This window comes from Brienomyrus brachyistius, chromosome 10 (genome assembly GCF_023856365.1).
Source record: "Brienomyrus brachyistius isolate T26 chromosome 10, BBRACH_0.4, whole genome shotgun sequence".
NCBI classification, from domain to species: domain Eukaryota; kingdom Metazoa; phylum Chordata; class Actinopteri; order Osteoglossiformes; family Mormyridae; genus Brienomyrus; species Brienomyrus brachyistius.
In genome coordinates, this window is record NC_064542.1 from 17,891,667 (window position 1) to 17,908,370 (window position 16,704).

General features: G+C 39.6%; 1 protein-coding gene across 4 annotated transcripts in view; it reads right to left on the reverse strand.

Annotated features, from left to right (window-relative positions):
• LOC125750613 (neurexin-2-beta-like) overlaps positions 1-16,704 on the reverse strand; it is a 357,714-nt gene that overhangs the window by 75,712 nt on the left and 265,298 nt on the right. For all 4 annotated transcript variants that reach the window (XM_049028714.1, XM_049028717.1, XM_049028716.1 and 1 more), the window contains one exon: positions 3,844-4,025. In XM_049028714.1, coding sequence (XP_048884671.1) covers positions 3,844-4,025 — 182 coding nt within the window. The remainder of the gene's footprint in view (positions 1-3,843; positions 4,026-16,704) is intronic.

Sequence of the window (16,704 nt, forward strand, 5' to 3'; positions counted from 1 at the left end):
TATGCCACAAGTTATACAATTTAAACTAATATTGAAATGGCCATTTGGCTGAACAGCATCCAAACCTGTTAAGAGTCTTATGTACCTGGATTATGTCCCCCCCTTAGTCTCCTTTGCTCGAGGCTAAACAGATTCAGCTCAGCTAACCTCTCCTCATAAGACATTCTTCTAAGACTAAGAATCATTCCTGTAACCCTACGCTGAACCCTTTCCAAGGCAGCAATGTCCTTCTTAAAATATGATAACCAAATCTGCACACAATATTTTAGGTGGGGTCTTACCAAGGAATTATATAATCATAACATCACTTCCCTTGACTTAAACTCCACACACCTAGAGATGCAACCTAATCTTCTATTGGTCTTTTTTATTGCTTCCCCACACTGGTGAGAGTGGGACATGGAAGCATCAACATACACACAGAGATCTTTATTTCAGTGGAACCCATAAAATATCTGTACTTTATATTTCTGCTCCCTGCATGGATTACCTTACATTTATCTATTCTAAATTTCATCTGCCAGGTATCAGCCCAGTCCCTAATTAAATCCAGATCCCATTGTAGCCTCTCTGCTGCTAGATCAGTATCTGCTACACCAGCCACCTTGGTGTCGTCAGAAAATTTAACCACTTTGTTGTATATATTTGTGTCAGTATAGTTAATATAAATTAGGAACAATAGTGGTCCTAAAATTGATCCCTGAGGTACCCCACTATGAACGCAGGTCCACTGTGACATTGTGCCTCTAATAACCACTCGCTGCTTCCTGTCAGTTAACCAGTTTTCAATCCAAGCTGCTGCAGTTCCTAAAATCCCTGCAGCTTTGATCTTAAGGAAGAGCCGCTTGTGGGGGACAACATCAAAGGCCTTCTGGAAATCTAAGTAGATCATAAAGCTGGAAGCACCTGAAAGCAGTTAGACACAGTCACTTCAGATGATGCCGCCTCTGTAAACTGTACATCCTTTCCTACGTCTATGACCTACGTTCAACTCTCTTATCTAATTCCTTGTTGTGTCGGATGAGAGTCAGTTGCTCCTCGAGGGCACGAAAATTAAACATAAACACTTCTGTAGGGTTCTTCGAGGATTTCGCATATGTGTGAAAAAATCACGGATGCAAATAAGTTCAGTTCCAATGAAATTTTTGTGGATCTGTAAATTTGCGAATCACAAAGCGCAAATGCATGAGGGCTCACTGTATTAATGACTTACAGAAAAGAGGTAGAAAAAAAATGCATTTATGGAAACCCAGTCCGTATGCATTTCTGGCCTGGATTTGGGAGTGAATTCCCCCTGGAAAGGATCTGCTGAAGAAGCAGATGTAAATTTGAAACATCAAGCAATAGCAGAGCACTCTGGGAAGCAGATGCCTAACTCACTTATCTATACATCTCCTGCAGAGATAGAGATGATCTGTAAACAATAGGAAAAAGATTGTTTTTCTTTGCTTTTTTATTTTTTTTTGCTTGTTAGGACTTCCTACTGAATGTGATTTCAGATGCAGGACATTTAAATTGATGATTGTTTTTACACGTTTTTGTGATTGGTCTACAAATACTCAGATGTAGATTTGGTTTAATATGGCCTGGAGGTGGGACCTGCTGTGCTCATCATACAGTGCTGCAGTGGGTCCAACTGGTCACACTTGGCCAGTAAATCCTCCTTATCCCACCCCCACCCTGGAGGCGTATAAGTGGCCACAATGGCTCATCCACACACTCCCAGATCCCACAGAGAGAGCTGTGGGCACGGTCTGCAGAGCAGGATGGCATGCTAATGGACCAGCACTGTGCTGCAGCTGGTTAGAGCTGCAGAACAGAGGAGCACAGTGGGGCGGCTCCCTAGGAGCCTAATAGCTTATTGATCTGGGAGAGAATTTGTCTGAAGTCACATAAACCCTTTTCTCTCCCCTGCAATCGCTTCATTACACGTCAAGATCTTTCTGTCAACAGACCAACCAGATTTGTTCATTCCCACTGGAGCACATACATTTATATTTCAGCCAGTTTACAAAGCATGAAGACTGAAAATGCAGAATCCAGCCATCCTCTAGTGGCCCTTCTGGTGAATATCGTACAGGGCCTATAGTCTATTCTATGCAGCATAGGGCACAGGGCCGGGAAACTTCCTGGATGGGATTCCAGTCCATCACAGGGCACATACAAACACTATGGGCAATTTAGGAAACCTGACTGATAATCTTTGAACAACAGGGACAAAACAGGGACAAAACGCAAATTCATTCACATTCAAGGATGAACAGGTGGATTTCATGATCTCCGTCTTCACTGGCAAAAAAGTGGGCAACTGCCATATTCCATTGGGGGACCCCATCATTTTGTTCATCACTTACAGGAAGGAGGTGTTTAACCACACAGTCCTGGGCAGAGACATGAGAAATTAGCAGCTGGAGCTTCGTCGATGATCTCGCTGGACAGCCAAGTTTGCCATAGAGTGTCTCATACTAGTGGCACCTAGTGAGTGGAGCGAGGCAGCTTTGCTCAGCATATATGATGGAGGGCTTAATCCAGACCTCCTGACGGAGATGGTGTGTTGTGGTGAGGACCTCAGGCTCAAGGCCTAAATCCAGCCCTCCAGCTTGGATGATCTGCTGTGTGGGCTACGTTATCACCTGATTCAGCCCAGGTTCCAGATCATCACCTCAGTGGTCCACTCCACTCACGGCCCTCACTCATCATCCATACAGGAGAATTACCAGGAACCTTGAAACCTAAGCCATCCTCCAGTGGCTGAAGTGAGCATTTGTCCAGGTTTCCATCCTCAGGCAACCAGACCCTAGGCATTCTTTAGTTGTGGAGGTGGATGTTTCGGACCGGGGGTATATCTCTGACATTGCATCAGCACCCCACCCAGGTTACACCCTTGGGTCTTCTATCTTCTATTCCCATAAGCTATCCAGCACTGAAGAGAATTATCATGTAGGGACCATGGGTTTCTGGCAATAAAGTTAGCCCTTGAGGAGTGGAGGCACTGGCTTGAGGGGGGCAAACACGGTCCGTTCCAGATCCACACCAACCATAAGAACCGCGAATACACAGGAACCACTAAGTGATTTAACCCTTGACAGGCTCAGTGAGCTATGTTATTTGCTCATTTCAGGGTTTCCATCACATATTGACTGGGGGGAGAAGAATTCAAAGGCAGATACCTTCTTGCAAAAGACCAACTTTCTCCATTCAATGATCCTGTCCTCCCACCACACTGTTTCACTGCACCAGTCAGGTCAGAACTCAAGGACGACTTTTTGGTCTTACTCACGGACTGATTGATTTATACCTGAAGGTGCACATTATTAAATTGAAGGTGCAGTGCACACTTAGGCACCTTTCTAAACTTGGGTCTGGTTAGGGGCCTTCTGAATAAAGTCCTGCACTGATAACACTTATCCGGCTTAATTGGTCTCATATGCAGAGGATACACAAACTTAGAGAACTGTAAGTGAATCTGAAATAACAGAATTACAGTATCTGGTGCCTATATCCAGTGCAGCGTGTTAATTAGAATCCATCATGGCCACCACCCTACATCCAGTGCAGGCTGTTCACTGGAATTTTCTATGGCCAGTACCCTACATTCAATGGAGCCTGTAAATGGGAATCCATAATTGGCAACATCCTACAGTACATCCAGTGCATCCTGTTTATGAGAAACCATCACGACCATCGTATGACAGCTTGACTTCATCTTGTTAATGTTAGTCTTTGTTTATTTAACCATTTCCAGCTAAGTGCATGAGCGCACCTACCACTGTGCTCTCCTCTAGCCACATCCACCACAGTCTTTCCTGCCACACCCATTCCACACATTAACAAGTTCCTTACTATGTGAAGTTCCAGGTAGTCTCCAAGTCCTGAGGCACTCTCCACCCTCACCAAGATGGCCTCTCTCAGCTGGGTGCTGAACCCCACCGCTAGCCGGTCTGCCCGTGTGCTCGGCCGGTCGTTGGGTGGCCAGGTGTAGATGATGAGGGCTCCTCCTCTTCCAAAAATATATGTGGTCCCAGCTGTCGGTTAAGAAAACAGAGATTTAAGAGATCAGCAATAAACCTGGACTTCTAAACAAACACAAACCATTATCTGTGCGGAATGCCAGCCTCTGGAATCTTTTAATGGTCCTCAAGTACCTGTGCAAGAATATTTTATCACAAGGCACACATCTTTCACACAATTCAGCAACTCCAATTCACCTCAGAGTGTTTTTGGAGTTTGAGAAAATACAACTGCACACACGTAGACTCAAACCCTGCTCTCCAGAGGTTTGAGGCAACAGCATTAACCACTGTGCTACCAGGATTGCAGATCCCAGAGGCACACCACTTTCCTTGGAAGGTCTAGAAGTTTCCTGAAAGCTGACAGCAGCTCCCCCACACCTTTGAATGATGCACAATGTCCCAGAAATCTGTCATTATGCTTTTCAGCGATGATAAAATGCCCCAGTGAAAAGTCTTACCACTGCAACCCCCCTGCTCCTTCTCCCCTTCAACAAATTTTACTGCCAGTAAACAATGTAATTTCAATGTGCAGAAATACAAATCATATAGCTGAAAATCTTTCTGTTTACCTGTGCCCTCCCCCAAAAATGTAAATGATATGGAAAATAACAATACCTTCGATGGCTAGCATCGGAAACATCACTTAAAAACATTATATTTTAACCTGAAGCAATACAGAATTCACTTAGTTATCCTTAAACTCATGCTTATAAACTTGATGCAACACCAACGTTCATTAGATGTTCTACAATGCTGACGGATGTTCTGATCGGTGCTACCAGGGTAATTTCTCAACACATTTCTGCTGTAGCACTGCACCTGAGTATAATTTAAATTCTGCCAGTACATATCGGTTTTGCATATGAAAGAACTCTATTCACGTCCTCTCAGAGGAGTCTTTTGTCTCTTCCTAGTCACTGAGACTTTCCTGCGCAGCAGGAACCATTATGGTGTCCCTTCCTACACAGGTGTCCCCTTGTTTGAAAATCTAGCCTGTATTGCAGAACAAAACCCATGAAGTGAGACAGATACACTGGGGCGTCACACCAATTTTGTGAGCCTGTTTATCATGAGATATTCACTGCCTCTCACTGATTAGCTGATGTGAATCACCCTTCTGTATCCACCTGGATCAGACATTAGTTCCCCATCTCTGACACAAAGATATCTAAAGTTCTATGAGAGGCACTGTCAACTGCTCAAGCTCCAGCTGAACCTGGGAGTCGCAGGGACATGAAGAGATGGCGGGATTGACAACCCCAATAATCATGGCAGTATATACATTTAGTATACAATCAGTCCTGAACAGAACCTGATTTTGGGGGTTAATATGATATAGGTGTCAATGTGAAATACAGTAAGCATGGCCAATCACTATTCATCACCTGTGTCTGTCATTAGATAATCAGTGGGTTTACTTCAGAAGCCATAATTAAAACAAACATTAAAAGCAAAGTACCAAAAGATCAGGCATGAAATAGGCTGTAGATGGCTTTCCTTATGATAAGACTGATGCACAGTGCAGATAAACAACACAATTACTTTCATCATCACTGTCTATTATTGTACTTGTAGATTGGCTTTGTGTAATTACTTTAAAATTGCAGAAAAACAGAATATTATTAATTCAGTCCTGCTCTCCGCAGCCAAGTCGTGGTCTGAATTGTAATGTTTGCTTGTCTGCCATCACTGTAGGTCATTTTCTTGGACCCTGACAGGCAGCACTACATCTGACTATGAGAGACAAAAAGACTCTGGATCTCTGCTTTTACCTAAAAAGATCCATCACACTTCTACCTGCCTGCGGAGAACATGATGCCCTTAAATCGTCAGCATACAGATTAAACTCTTAATGTGGGCTATTTCGCGCTAATCTTCATTTACAGTAGGCCTTGTCCTTTGGACAAAGGCCAAGTAGTGCTATACTATTTGCAACCAGATGATAAATAGAATATCCATGCACAATGTAATTGGCCAAAATAATTCATTTTTAATCACTACAATTAATGGTTATTGTTTACCACTAATTTAGTTAAGTAGCTAACAGTAGCGCCCATCAGTGTATGATGAAATTAACTTTTAACTACAGAGCAACTAAACAGTGCCTGTGAGGGACTGAGACCTTCCTGCGCAGCAGGAACCATTATGGTGTCCCTTCCTACACAGGTGTCCCCTTGTTTGAAAATCTAGCCTGGATTGTAGAACAAAACCCTTGAAGTGAGACAGATACATTGGGGGGTCACACCAACTTGTGATGTGAACCTCTTTATGGCAGATAAGAGGATGGCGTCAGAGGTACCACCTGCCATACAAACCCGTTACATGAAAGTATGAAAGAAGCGGAGGAAATTTAAGTGGGGAAAAAAACCTACCTGTTCACTTGCTTGCTAGTGTGCTATCATCCACACTGTCCCCTTTACAACCCTCCCTCACCACCAGGTACTGTCTGTCATGTCAGAAACATTTAGCAGAGGACAACCTGAAACACACCTACTGCATTATGGGAGCAGCCTGGGTACTTGGAACATAAGAGGAGCAGATTAATGTCAGTCATAATTATGATTGGTTTGGTTAGGATGTGACTTGACAGAGAAGTGATATAAACAAAATTCTACTTTTACCCAAAATTCCTACTAAACTGCACTTAGGCGCTCCGTAATTATGCAAATGCAATAATAATCTGAAGGTTTCAGGCAAAACAATTCAAGACAGGCTGCCATGGAAAAGCCTGTCCTTGGACTATCAGCAGAAGATCAGAGACTATAACAAAGCAGCTGGTTTCCATGGGCATCATTCACATATCAGAGTCACAATATATTTATTATCCTGGAGGAAATTATTTAAGCCTTATTGAAGAACATCCAAGTCATGGATGTACTCTGGTTTATGAAAGTTTTATATACACATTTAGTATATATTTTACATCAAAGTAGATCTCCTTGACTATGACAAAAATTATAATCACGATTATTTTGGTAAATATTGTGATCATAATTCAATATGATTATCAAGCATTTATTGAACTTTTTTTAGAAACTTGTCTTATAACAGTGGATTTCCTGGAACTCTAAATATAATTCAACCGAAATAAAATAAAATAAAAGGGGCATTGAAAGAGGTACGGTGGGCTTATGACACAAGACAAAATGGGAGCATTACTGTGAAATGAAATGCGGCACAATAATAGTTTTATCTCGTTTTATCTCACAATAATCATTCGTTTTGATAACACAAGAGAACAAAAACATTTTTTGTAATCACCTGAGGCCACAACACACTTTTCGGAATATTTTTTTTCATGTTTATTTCAGATTTGTTTTCAGTTTGTTGCAGTCACATCAACTTTTTAAGTGTACTTGCATGTAGTTTTTTACCATAACGTAAGCATCAATTAAGTAAATGTTTCAATAAATTCAGCATGAAGTCAAATAGGCACACACTGTGGCACAGATGTACTTAATGTTGTCGGTCATCTATCACTGTTTCTTCAAAAATGTTTAGAGAATGAGTACACTGTCTGGACTGTCACAGTACAGTATCCAGCAGTACTTTCACTACAGAAACCTTGGTAGCAACGCTCCATTAACTGTCTTGGTGAAAACGTTCTCCTTGCTCATCACTCACATACCAAGATTTTCTGGATAGAACCTTAGATGAAGTTTATTTTCAGTGACATGGAACAGCCCAATTTCAGGTATGAATGAAGCAGATTCTGAACTCTTTCCTTGTATACAGGAGACTAATTGCTAAACTGCCACTTGAATGCCTCTCAAGCTTCAAGCCTGGCTGCTGAGAGAGATCGTTTACAGTAAAACCTTCATCCAGCAAAGCCTACTTTATCTGCGGACCTATAAATATTCCTTCCTTCAGTTTTGCGGGGTTCATGTTTGGAAATTTCTCAACAAGGTACTGAAAACCCCGTGAGTTCACTTTACACGTGGTCTTTGCAAGGTTCTTCTTTAAGCCTCGCCTGTTATGGAGAGCTGGCAGAAAGATTTCATTCGGATGAACCAGAGGCAGAATCTGGACACTGCTTGTTCCTGGCTCACACCAACGGAACTGTGAATGACATCACTACCTTTTTCCAATTTAGCCAATCTTGCAGTCTGTTGGAACAATTGCTACAGATGACACGTGGGGCCCAAGATTTATCCTGGTCACCCAGGGGACAGTCGAAGTACCATTTGTATATCTTCTTAAGGTCTGCGGTAATTGGGCAACGTTGTGCTTTTGCCGTGAGTGAACCACACAGATAACAGAAACTGTCTGGATGATAACAACTGAAATCAATCGCAGTTAATGCTGTGTATAACATAAAATATACATACAACTGTCTTTAAATCTCCTAATATGCTTAGGATAATTATATCCCTACCAGGGGAGAAGCTATTCACGATCTTGTTCTCTCTAATAACCAAGATAGGATCGGAAAATTGGAGGTTTTAGATCTACTTCACAGTAGCGTCTGAAGAGAAAAGTCCTAAACAAAAATGAGGAATATACAAAAATACTCAGACTAGGAACTGTAAACTGGATGGTGTTAAATAACAAAACTACTGAAGAGGCATTGCTGTAAGGGCTTTGTTCCACAAATGGAAAATAACTAATAAAACTGGAAGAAAGCATCTATGTATCTAAGTCTACAGGTTGAGTTAAACAAATAACATTATACTCTTTGTCAAAAGGAATGTCAAAAGGAAGATTGCATTGTAGGCTAAGGGTGGCATTAAAAGTTTCTTCAAACATTTGAACTCCAAAAGAGCTCTAAAAGCTGAAATCACTAATTTGCAGGATAGTAAGGGTCTTATAATTGAAAATGAAATTGATATAGTGTTGTACGGGTATTCACTTGTAGAGGATACAAGTAACATACCAGCTCTTATTACTAATCCAGTGTTGTCTATTACTATTATACATAACTGAAGCTGAAGTGCTACAAAGCCTAGCTAACCTCAAAATAAATAAATCACAGGGCCCTGATGGCATCTTACCTATACTTTTAAAAGAGATGAAGGATATTATTAGCTAACCTTTAACTTTACTAATTCAGAAATACTTATCTACTGGTGTGGTACCTTCTCCTTGGAAGCATGCTAATATAACACGAAAAGGGGATATAAGTTATCCATCAAACTATAGACCAATTATAACAGGAAAAGTAATGGAAGCTATAATCCAAGTGAAAATGGTACATTACCGGGATCCGAATAATATTCTGAGGGATAGCCAGCTCAAAGCTGAAGGGATTTTAGGAACTGTAGCAGCTTGGATTTAAAACTGGTTAACACACAAAAATCAGTGGGTAGTTATTATAAGCACATTGTCACAGTAGGCCTGCGTTCATAGTGGGGTACCGCAGGGTTCAATTTTAGGACCACTATTGTTCCTAATTTACATTAACTATACTGACACCAATATAACAACAAACTGGTTAAATTTGCAGATGACACCAAGGTGGGTGGTGTAGCAGATACTGATCTAGCAGCAGAGAGGCTACAACGGGATCTGGATTTTGTTAGCAACTGGGCTGATACCTGGCAGATGAAATTTAACATAGATAAATGTAAAGTAATCCCTGCAGGGAGCAGAAATATAAAGTACAGATATTTTATGGGTTCCACGGAAATAAAGGTAGCTGATTACGAAGAGGATCTCGGTGTGTATGTCGATGCTTCCATGTCCCACTGTCGCCAGTGTGGGAAAGCAATAAAAAAGGCCAATAGGATGTTGGGTTACATCTCTAGGTGTGTGGAGTTTAAGTCAAGGGAGATGATGCTGCGATTATATATTCATTGGTAAGGCCCCACTTAGAATATTGTGTGCAGGTTTGGTCACCATACCTTAAGAAGGACAAGGAAAGGGTGCAATGTAGGACTACGAGAATGATTCTTAGTCTTAGAAGAATGTCTTATAAGGAGAGGTTAGCTGAGCTGAATCTGTTCAGCCTTGAGCAAAGAAGACTAAGGGGGGACATGATCCAGGAATATAAGATGCTAACAGGTCTGGATGCTGTTAAACCAAATACTTACTTCAATATTACTTCAAATCAGTGTTAATTTTGACAGCAAATCTTTATTTGGTTTTAGTCATAATTTAGTCACCTACATTATTTTAGTTTTTTGTCTAATTTTAGTTGACTAAATATCGTAAGATTACAGTTGACTAAAACTACAGTTGATTTAGTCGACTAAGATTAAAATTGTAATGTTTAAAATTTCCATTTGATGTCAGAAAGTCATTATGTTCACCAAGATGAAATGAAATAAACGTTAAGGGATGGCATTAAGGAATGGTGTTAAGGTCTGACTGTGCAGGACACAGAGACACAGGTTTCACTGTTATTTGAAACACAAACTTATGTTTATTAACCCAGAAACTGAGTACTTTAAAATCAGTAGTGCCATGTAAAATCACTTCAAAGTTCACAGGCTGTAATGCCACCAGGCCTGCTCTCTCTGAATATGAAAATATAAATATTAAAATAAATATTTGCAAAAAATATTTAAAATAAAAATAAAAATAAAAAAAGGAAATAGTTGCTTTTTAACAACTGTATAAAGTAATGTTATTTGTTATATAAATCAACTCAGGTGAAAAAAAAAATGTACGTTCGCCGAACCTCAAGAATCTGGCATGACACGCTTTCAAACTCATGTAGGAAATCTTATGACAAATCTATATTATACCATTATAAACGTAAAATTAGCTACGTCCAAACTTTACACAGTTAAATACAGAACCAGACTATTTACAAGATAAAAACTGTATATAACAAAACAAACAATACACAATAAATACTTTGCACTTACAAGCGGTTATATCAACTAACAACTAGTGTTAAATCCCTATGGTGTGCTAGCTTGATTAGCACTTTAGTGTTTATATTACCTTTTTCACAGATTGCAAACCACTTAACAGCTTATCAGGTAAGTATTTAAGGTATGTAATTATACCATTTTAGGTGGCAGACAGCATTTTATCTTGAACTGTTGGTCTGTTTATTTTTGGCCAGGGATACTTTTGACTGAAATGGGATTGTTTGGTTTTTCATACACAATGTTTGGTAAATGGGAGCAGTTGCCAATCGGTACTTTGGTAAAAATTTCCAGTGTTCTGAAAACAGTTTGCTCTGTGTTTTCTATACTCATCTATTGGTCTGTGTAGTAGACTGATGGGAAAACAAAGATTTTGAAGTTTAAGCTTATGTATATTGATTCATTGATCAACCAAACTTAAATTTCTTATTTCTCGTGTCAAACATTGAAATGTGATTAAAATGTGATTAATTTTGATTAATTAATTACAAAGTTTCTAATTAATTCAATTAATTTTTTAAAATCAAATCCCACCCCTAAAAATAAACATTAGGCTATATTAGTTGCAGATTAGTTGTAGAGTTGACAATGTTTGTAATCATCCAGCAGTGATCGTGCTTATAAACACAGGTAATCACAAAATGGACTGGCATACCCTTAGCAAAAAGTAGTTTATTCAAGTGTACCACGAGTATACTTGTTTTTTACTAAAACTGAGGCAATATACTTGAAGTTTACTTTTTATATACTAAATTGTATATACTTAAGAATAGTTTAGTGAAGTATACTTGACTTATACTGAGAAGTATAAAGAAAAGTCAAAGACTAAGTGCATTAATACTTACAGTTATACTTTAAAACTAAAGCTTATACTTTAGAATACTTTCTGCCACAAAGTACTAATACTTAGTGTTACGTGTGGCATGTGAAATAAAGTATAACAACAAGTAAACTAGTAAAATAGCAAATAATTTTATTTTTTAGTTTTAGTAATTCTAAGTTCATAAAAGTATACTTCAAGTGTACTTCAATAACCTAAAATGTGGACTAGAAGTATACAGGTATACGTAGTACACTAGTAGTATATAGATGAGTGTACTTGTACTGTATACTTGAAAGTGTACTTTTGTAAAATTGAAATGACCTTATAAAGTATACTTAATGCATACTTTTATAAACTTAAAAAATGCTCCAGTTTAGTCCGAAGTATTAAATTGGTATACTTTCTAATACATTACAAGTACATGGTCTGTAGTATACTTGCTATACTTATACTTATACTTATACTCAAGCATACTTAATAACATGAACTTCAAGTATACTACTTTTTGCTAAGGATATGGCTAAAGTAGGTCATCTTAAAGAAGCTCCACCTTAAAGAATTTGAGGAAACCTAAATGATACCAACTGAAACCAGAAAACTGGGTGGTTATATTGGTTTACACAATCATACTAAACTTTTTTTTTTTCATCCCAATAAGCTTTAATTAACAGTGTAGCTAAATGTGTAGAATGTTATACAGTGGATAAGTGTATAACCTACTTATCAATTTCGATAATCATACTCTTATGGTTCAAGTGGCTCAAAATTGTGGACCTCTTAACCTCCTGTTCATCCCTAGTGGAAATCCTGATCAAAACTGGAAAAGCTTATACTTCAAACGTCATGCTGTAGATTAGATTTAGGTTTTTGGACAGCTGAACTACAGTAGCTGGCATTTTACACATTGCAAGATCCACGGGTCCAGCTTCTAGTAAAACACAGCAATGGTTTGTAACCCGAACTAGATAGAATATGGGAGAACAGCTGTAGATTGATTCACCTGTCCAAAAGCCAATTTAAAACCTGCTGAAAACACTACTGGACGAGGCTGTCCATAAAATGGTGAGGACCTAGAAATACTGCTTTTATCATTTACTGGCCACATGGGGCAAGACATCGATACAGAGAGATTCCGGTGTAAGAGGACTGACCGACTGTAATCTAATGTCATTAAATCGTGCAATGAAAAGGATTTGTCTGGAGAAATTACATTAGAGTGTAATGTCAATGTACACAAGGTATAGTCCTGGATTAAGAAACTCAAGACAAGGAGTGGGGTGGATATTAATGTAATTAATGTAATAATTTTTGGATGGTAAAAATTTTAGATGAACTTTTAGATGAGCCTTAAAAACATGCTGTTAAAACATACAACACATAAATACAACAGGGTATCTAAATACAGGATTGTGGTGAGGAGAAAGGACAGCATGCAGTTTCTTAGCCCGTGAAAGTGGGTGAACTGTTGATTATTACAAAAAAAAAGGAAAATCAATATCTGGTTGTTGCCAAGACACTTGCAACCTGCCCTAACTCTGGCAGGAAGAAAAGAACCTTCAAAATAAAAGCACATCTGCCTTGAGAATTCTGACGGAACTAAGAACCCGCTACAGGATATGATTTCTTTGTTTTAGAATTTTATTCTGTGCTTTGCAGTTCACGGAACATTACTCCGTCTTTCAATATGCTGAACAGTATCACAGCGGAGTCTGGAGCTAATCCCAGGCAGCAAGGCTGGGGTACACACTGGAATGGGATGCCAGTCCATCACTGGGCCCGTATGTACATACACTATGAACAATTCAGAGGTACCATTTAGCATAACTGCCTGCTTTTGGTCTGCAGCAGGAAACCCACACACAGGGAGAACATGCCATCTCCACACACCTGCGGAGACAAAATGTAATCCCCCCTGACTCTGGGGGTGTGATGCAAACCAAGCCATTGTGAAGCATTAATGACCCCTAATTTATGTTTAATTGATAATTCCCATTGTAATAAACGTACTATAATATGGCTTCAGACTTAATTTAGTACATAATGTTGAGATGTAATTTAGTATAATGGCTCATAGCCATATTTTCACTGCTCCATATTTGCATAACTATAGGCAAATAGTAGAAATATAGAAAAAAAACACATACAAACACAGTCAATACATACTCCTTTTTCAGCTTCTCTAATCCATTTGGACTCTCACTACTGCTAGAAATAAATTCGATTTCTGCATCTCAGTGTGTTAAATATCTGCTTTCTTCAGACAGCTGGTACAAGGCACCGTTCAAAAACGTCAAGGGAAGTGGGAGCCTCTGTCTCCGCTGGGCAGGGCGTGACCAGAGCACTCCGATTCCCTACTGGCTAGGGAGAGTGCTATGACCTGGCTGGAGGCCCATCTGGTCAACTGTAAAAACACAATGGGAAAAGAGGCGCACAAGGAGTAGGTCCTCAGAACAGATTGAGGGTGCAGAGGAAGCTTTCTGGGGTTTAAAAATGCAAAGATGCACATGACACTGCAGTCATCAACCTGCCTACAGAGATGAGGTCAACTCCCTGACATCATGGTGCCAGAAGAACAATCACTCTCTAAACATCAGCAGGAATATCGAGTTCATTGTGGACTTCCATTTGCAAGGGACCAGCATGCACAAAGCCCTCCATATGATGCTACAGTGGACAGAGTCAGCTGCTTCAAGTTCCTGGGGGTCAACATCTCCGCAGACCTGTCCTCCTCAACACATACCACTTCAGCAACAAAAACTGCACAGCAGCGCCTGTTCTTCCTGTGCAGAAGTTCGTCATGACAGTCCGCATCCGCAGGAATTTCTACAGGTGTAGAAAATATTCTAACTAGCGGCATCACCACATGGTACGGAATCTGTACTGCCCATGACTGGAAAACCTTGAGGAGTATGGTTAAGTCATCACAGAGTATCGCTGGCGGCAACCTGCCTGACATCCAGGTTATCTGCAGAAGTAGATGCCTGAAGAAGGCCTGGTCCATCCTCAAGGACCCAAGCCATCCCAGCCACAATCAGGGAAACGGTATCGGATCATCAGAGCGCAGACACACAGGCTCCGGAACAGCTTCTACCCTCCAGCATTGAGGCCACTGAGTAGCCGATCAAGCTGTTAGTTGTTAGTATGGACAATTTGCACATTTTCATATTTCTTATTATATTTATTATTATTTGCTGTGGCAGTCCCTAATGGCAGCAGACAAAAAAATGATTTGTTTTAATATTTAAAAATATTTTTAGCATTTTATTACTAATTTTACTTATTTCTATTCTTTACATATTTCTATTATTTATTATATGGATCTCTCAGGGAAACTCATTTCATTGCCTGCATGTACCACTGTTTGCTTTACTGTTGTGCATTTGATAAATAAACTTTGCTTTGATTTGAGTTGATTTGCGATTACCTTCTGAGATGCATTGTTTGCATGTATGCAGCAAGTATGTCCCCAAGAAGACGCTGAAGCAAGAACTAATATGTAAGTTTGGTTAACTTATTATTTCATAATAAACTGCAAAACAGCCAACATGTAAATCACATTTGAAAAAGTGATAGAATTTATATCTCACACAGCCACATCCAATCTCCGAAAATAGTGGATATGGCACAGATTAGTGTGTACTATTGTACCACCCTATTAATGCAGACTGTACTAATTTAAAATTACATCAGCCATGCATTTAAACAACAAGACACATGCCTAAAATAATGGTGTTACTTTAAATAGGCTAGGAATTGTGAATAACATCAGTGATGTTTCCTTATGTAAAGAAGAATGCCATATTTCATTTATTGGGAATAATATAACTGATATAAAATAACTGAAACTGAAACATAGAACTATGTTCTGAGTGAAACGTCTGAATTAGTCTGTATGGACTTTAGATATAATGGTGAGGTAAACATCTACACTGATGCAGCTGCAGTGAGTGCTTGTTTCTCTGCTGAGAACGGGGGTGGGAGAAAAGGGAGACCTATACTCAGGCAGACTGAGACGTGCTACAGAGGAACTGTAAATGCCAGTGTCCCATTCCTACAATGCAGTGTGTAAACTGGACACAGGTACAGTGCAGCACTGCTCCTTATGAGAAGCACAGGCAGTGCACAGCATGGTTAGTGACTCTAAGCTGGTATTACAGCCTACTGTATTAATCTACTTTAGTTTGAATTCGATACTGCAAATAGCATGTAGATCGGTCCACTTCAGATCTCACAAATACAAACCATTTCCACACAATGGACAGTCAAATCTTTTTTGGAACCATTTCTTCCTCATCAGCCATTCTACATGCTTAGTTCATCTATGCACCATATGTTGATTACCAAGTGACACAAGTACAATAGTATTAGCAGTCAAGTGGCATACAAAGTTTGTTTGTATAAACAAAAAGACAAACAAAAAGTGAGATATACAGTACAGACAGTGCTGAGATGTTATGGAGACTGAAATTACATTAAGATTGGTCTGTCTTTGTTGTAGTACTGCTACTGCCTGCAAACACGCAGGCATCTCGTGAAAAGCACATGCTGGTGTGTCCTGTTATAATAATAGTGCTATACGCTGTAGAGCACTTGCAGCTGGGTATTCATTGGAAGCTCAAGCTTAGTTGCACTTATGCCTAGTCGACTCGCATGTTTCTAATGTGTTTTTCCCCTCACCTTTACATCACTGTGGAAAGACGCATCCGGTAAATACAAGTAAAGGTAAATATAGTGCTGTATTGCAGTTCTTGCAGTACCTCTTAAATGTGTACTATGGTAACAAAGGGTAAAATATCAACATATCGGCAATTGGTAGTCAGGGCAAAAAGCAACGTTAATTGGTAAAGTACTTGATGGGCTCATAAAATCAGCCATATTTAGGCTGACTGGCCGAGTGCCGGTCACCAAATAAAAATTTCTTAAACTTCCATGACTGCATATGCAATGAGAGGTTATGGTTAATGTGAAAGCTATCCCAAGAACTACCAGGCTCTGCAACTAGGTAAAGTGCCGTAAAAGGGCTCTGCCTCTGACAGCTCAGCTACCCTGCGTC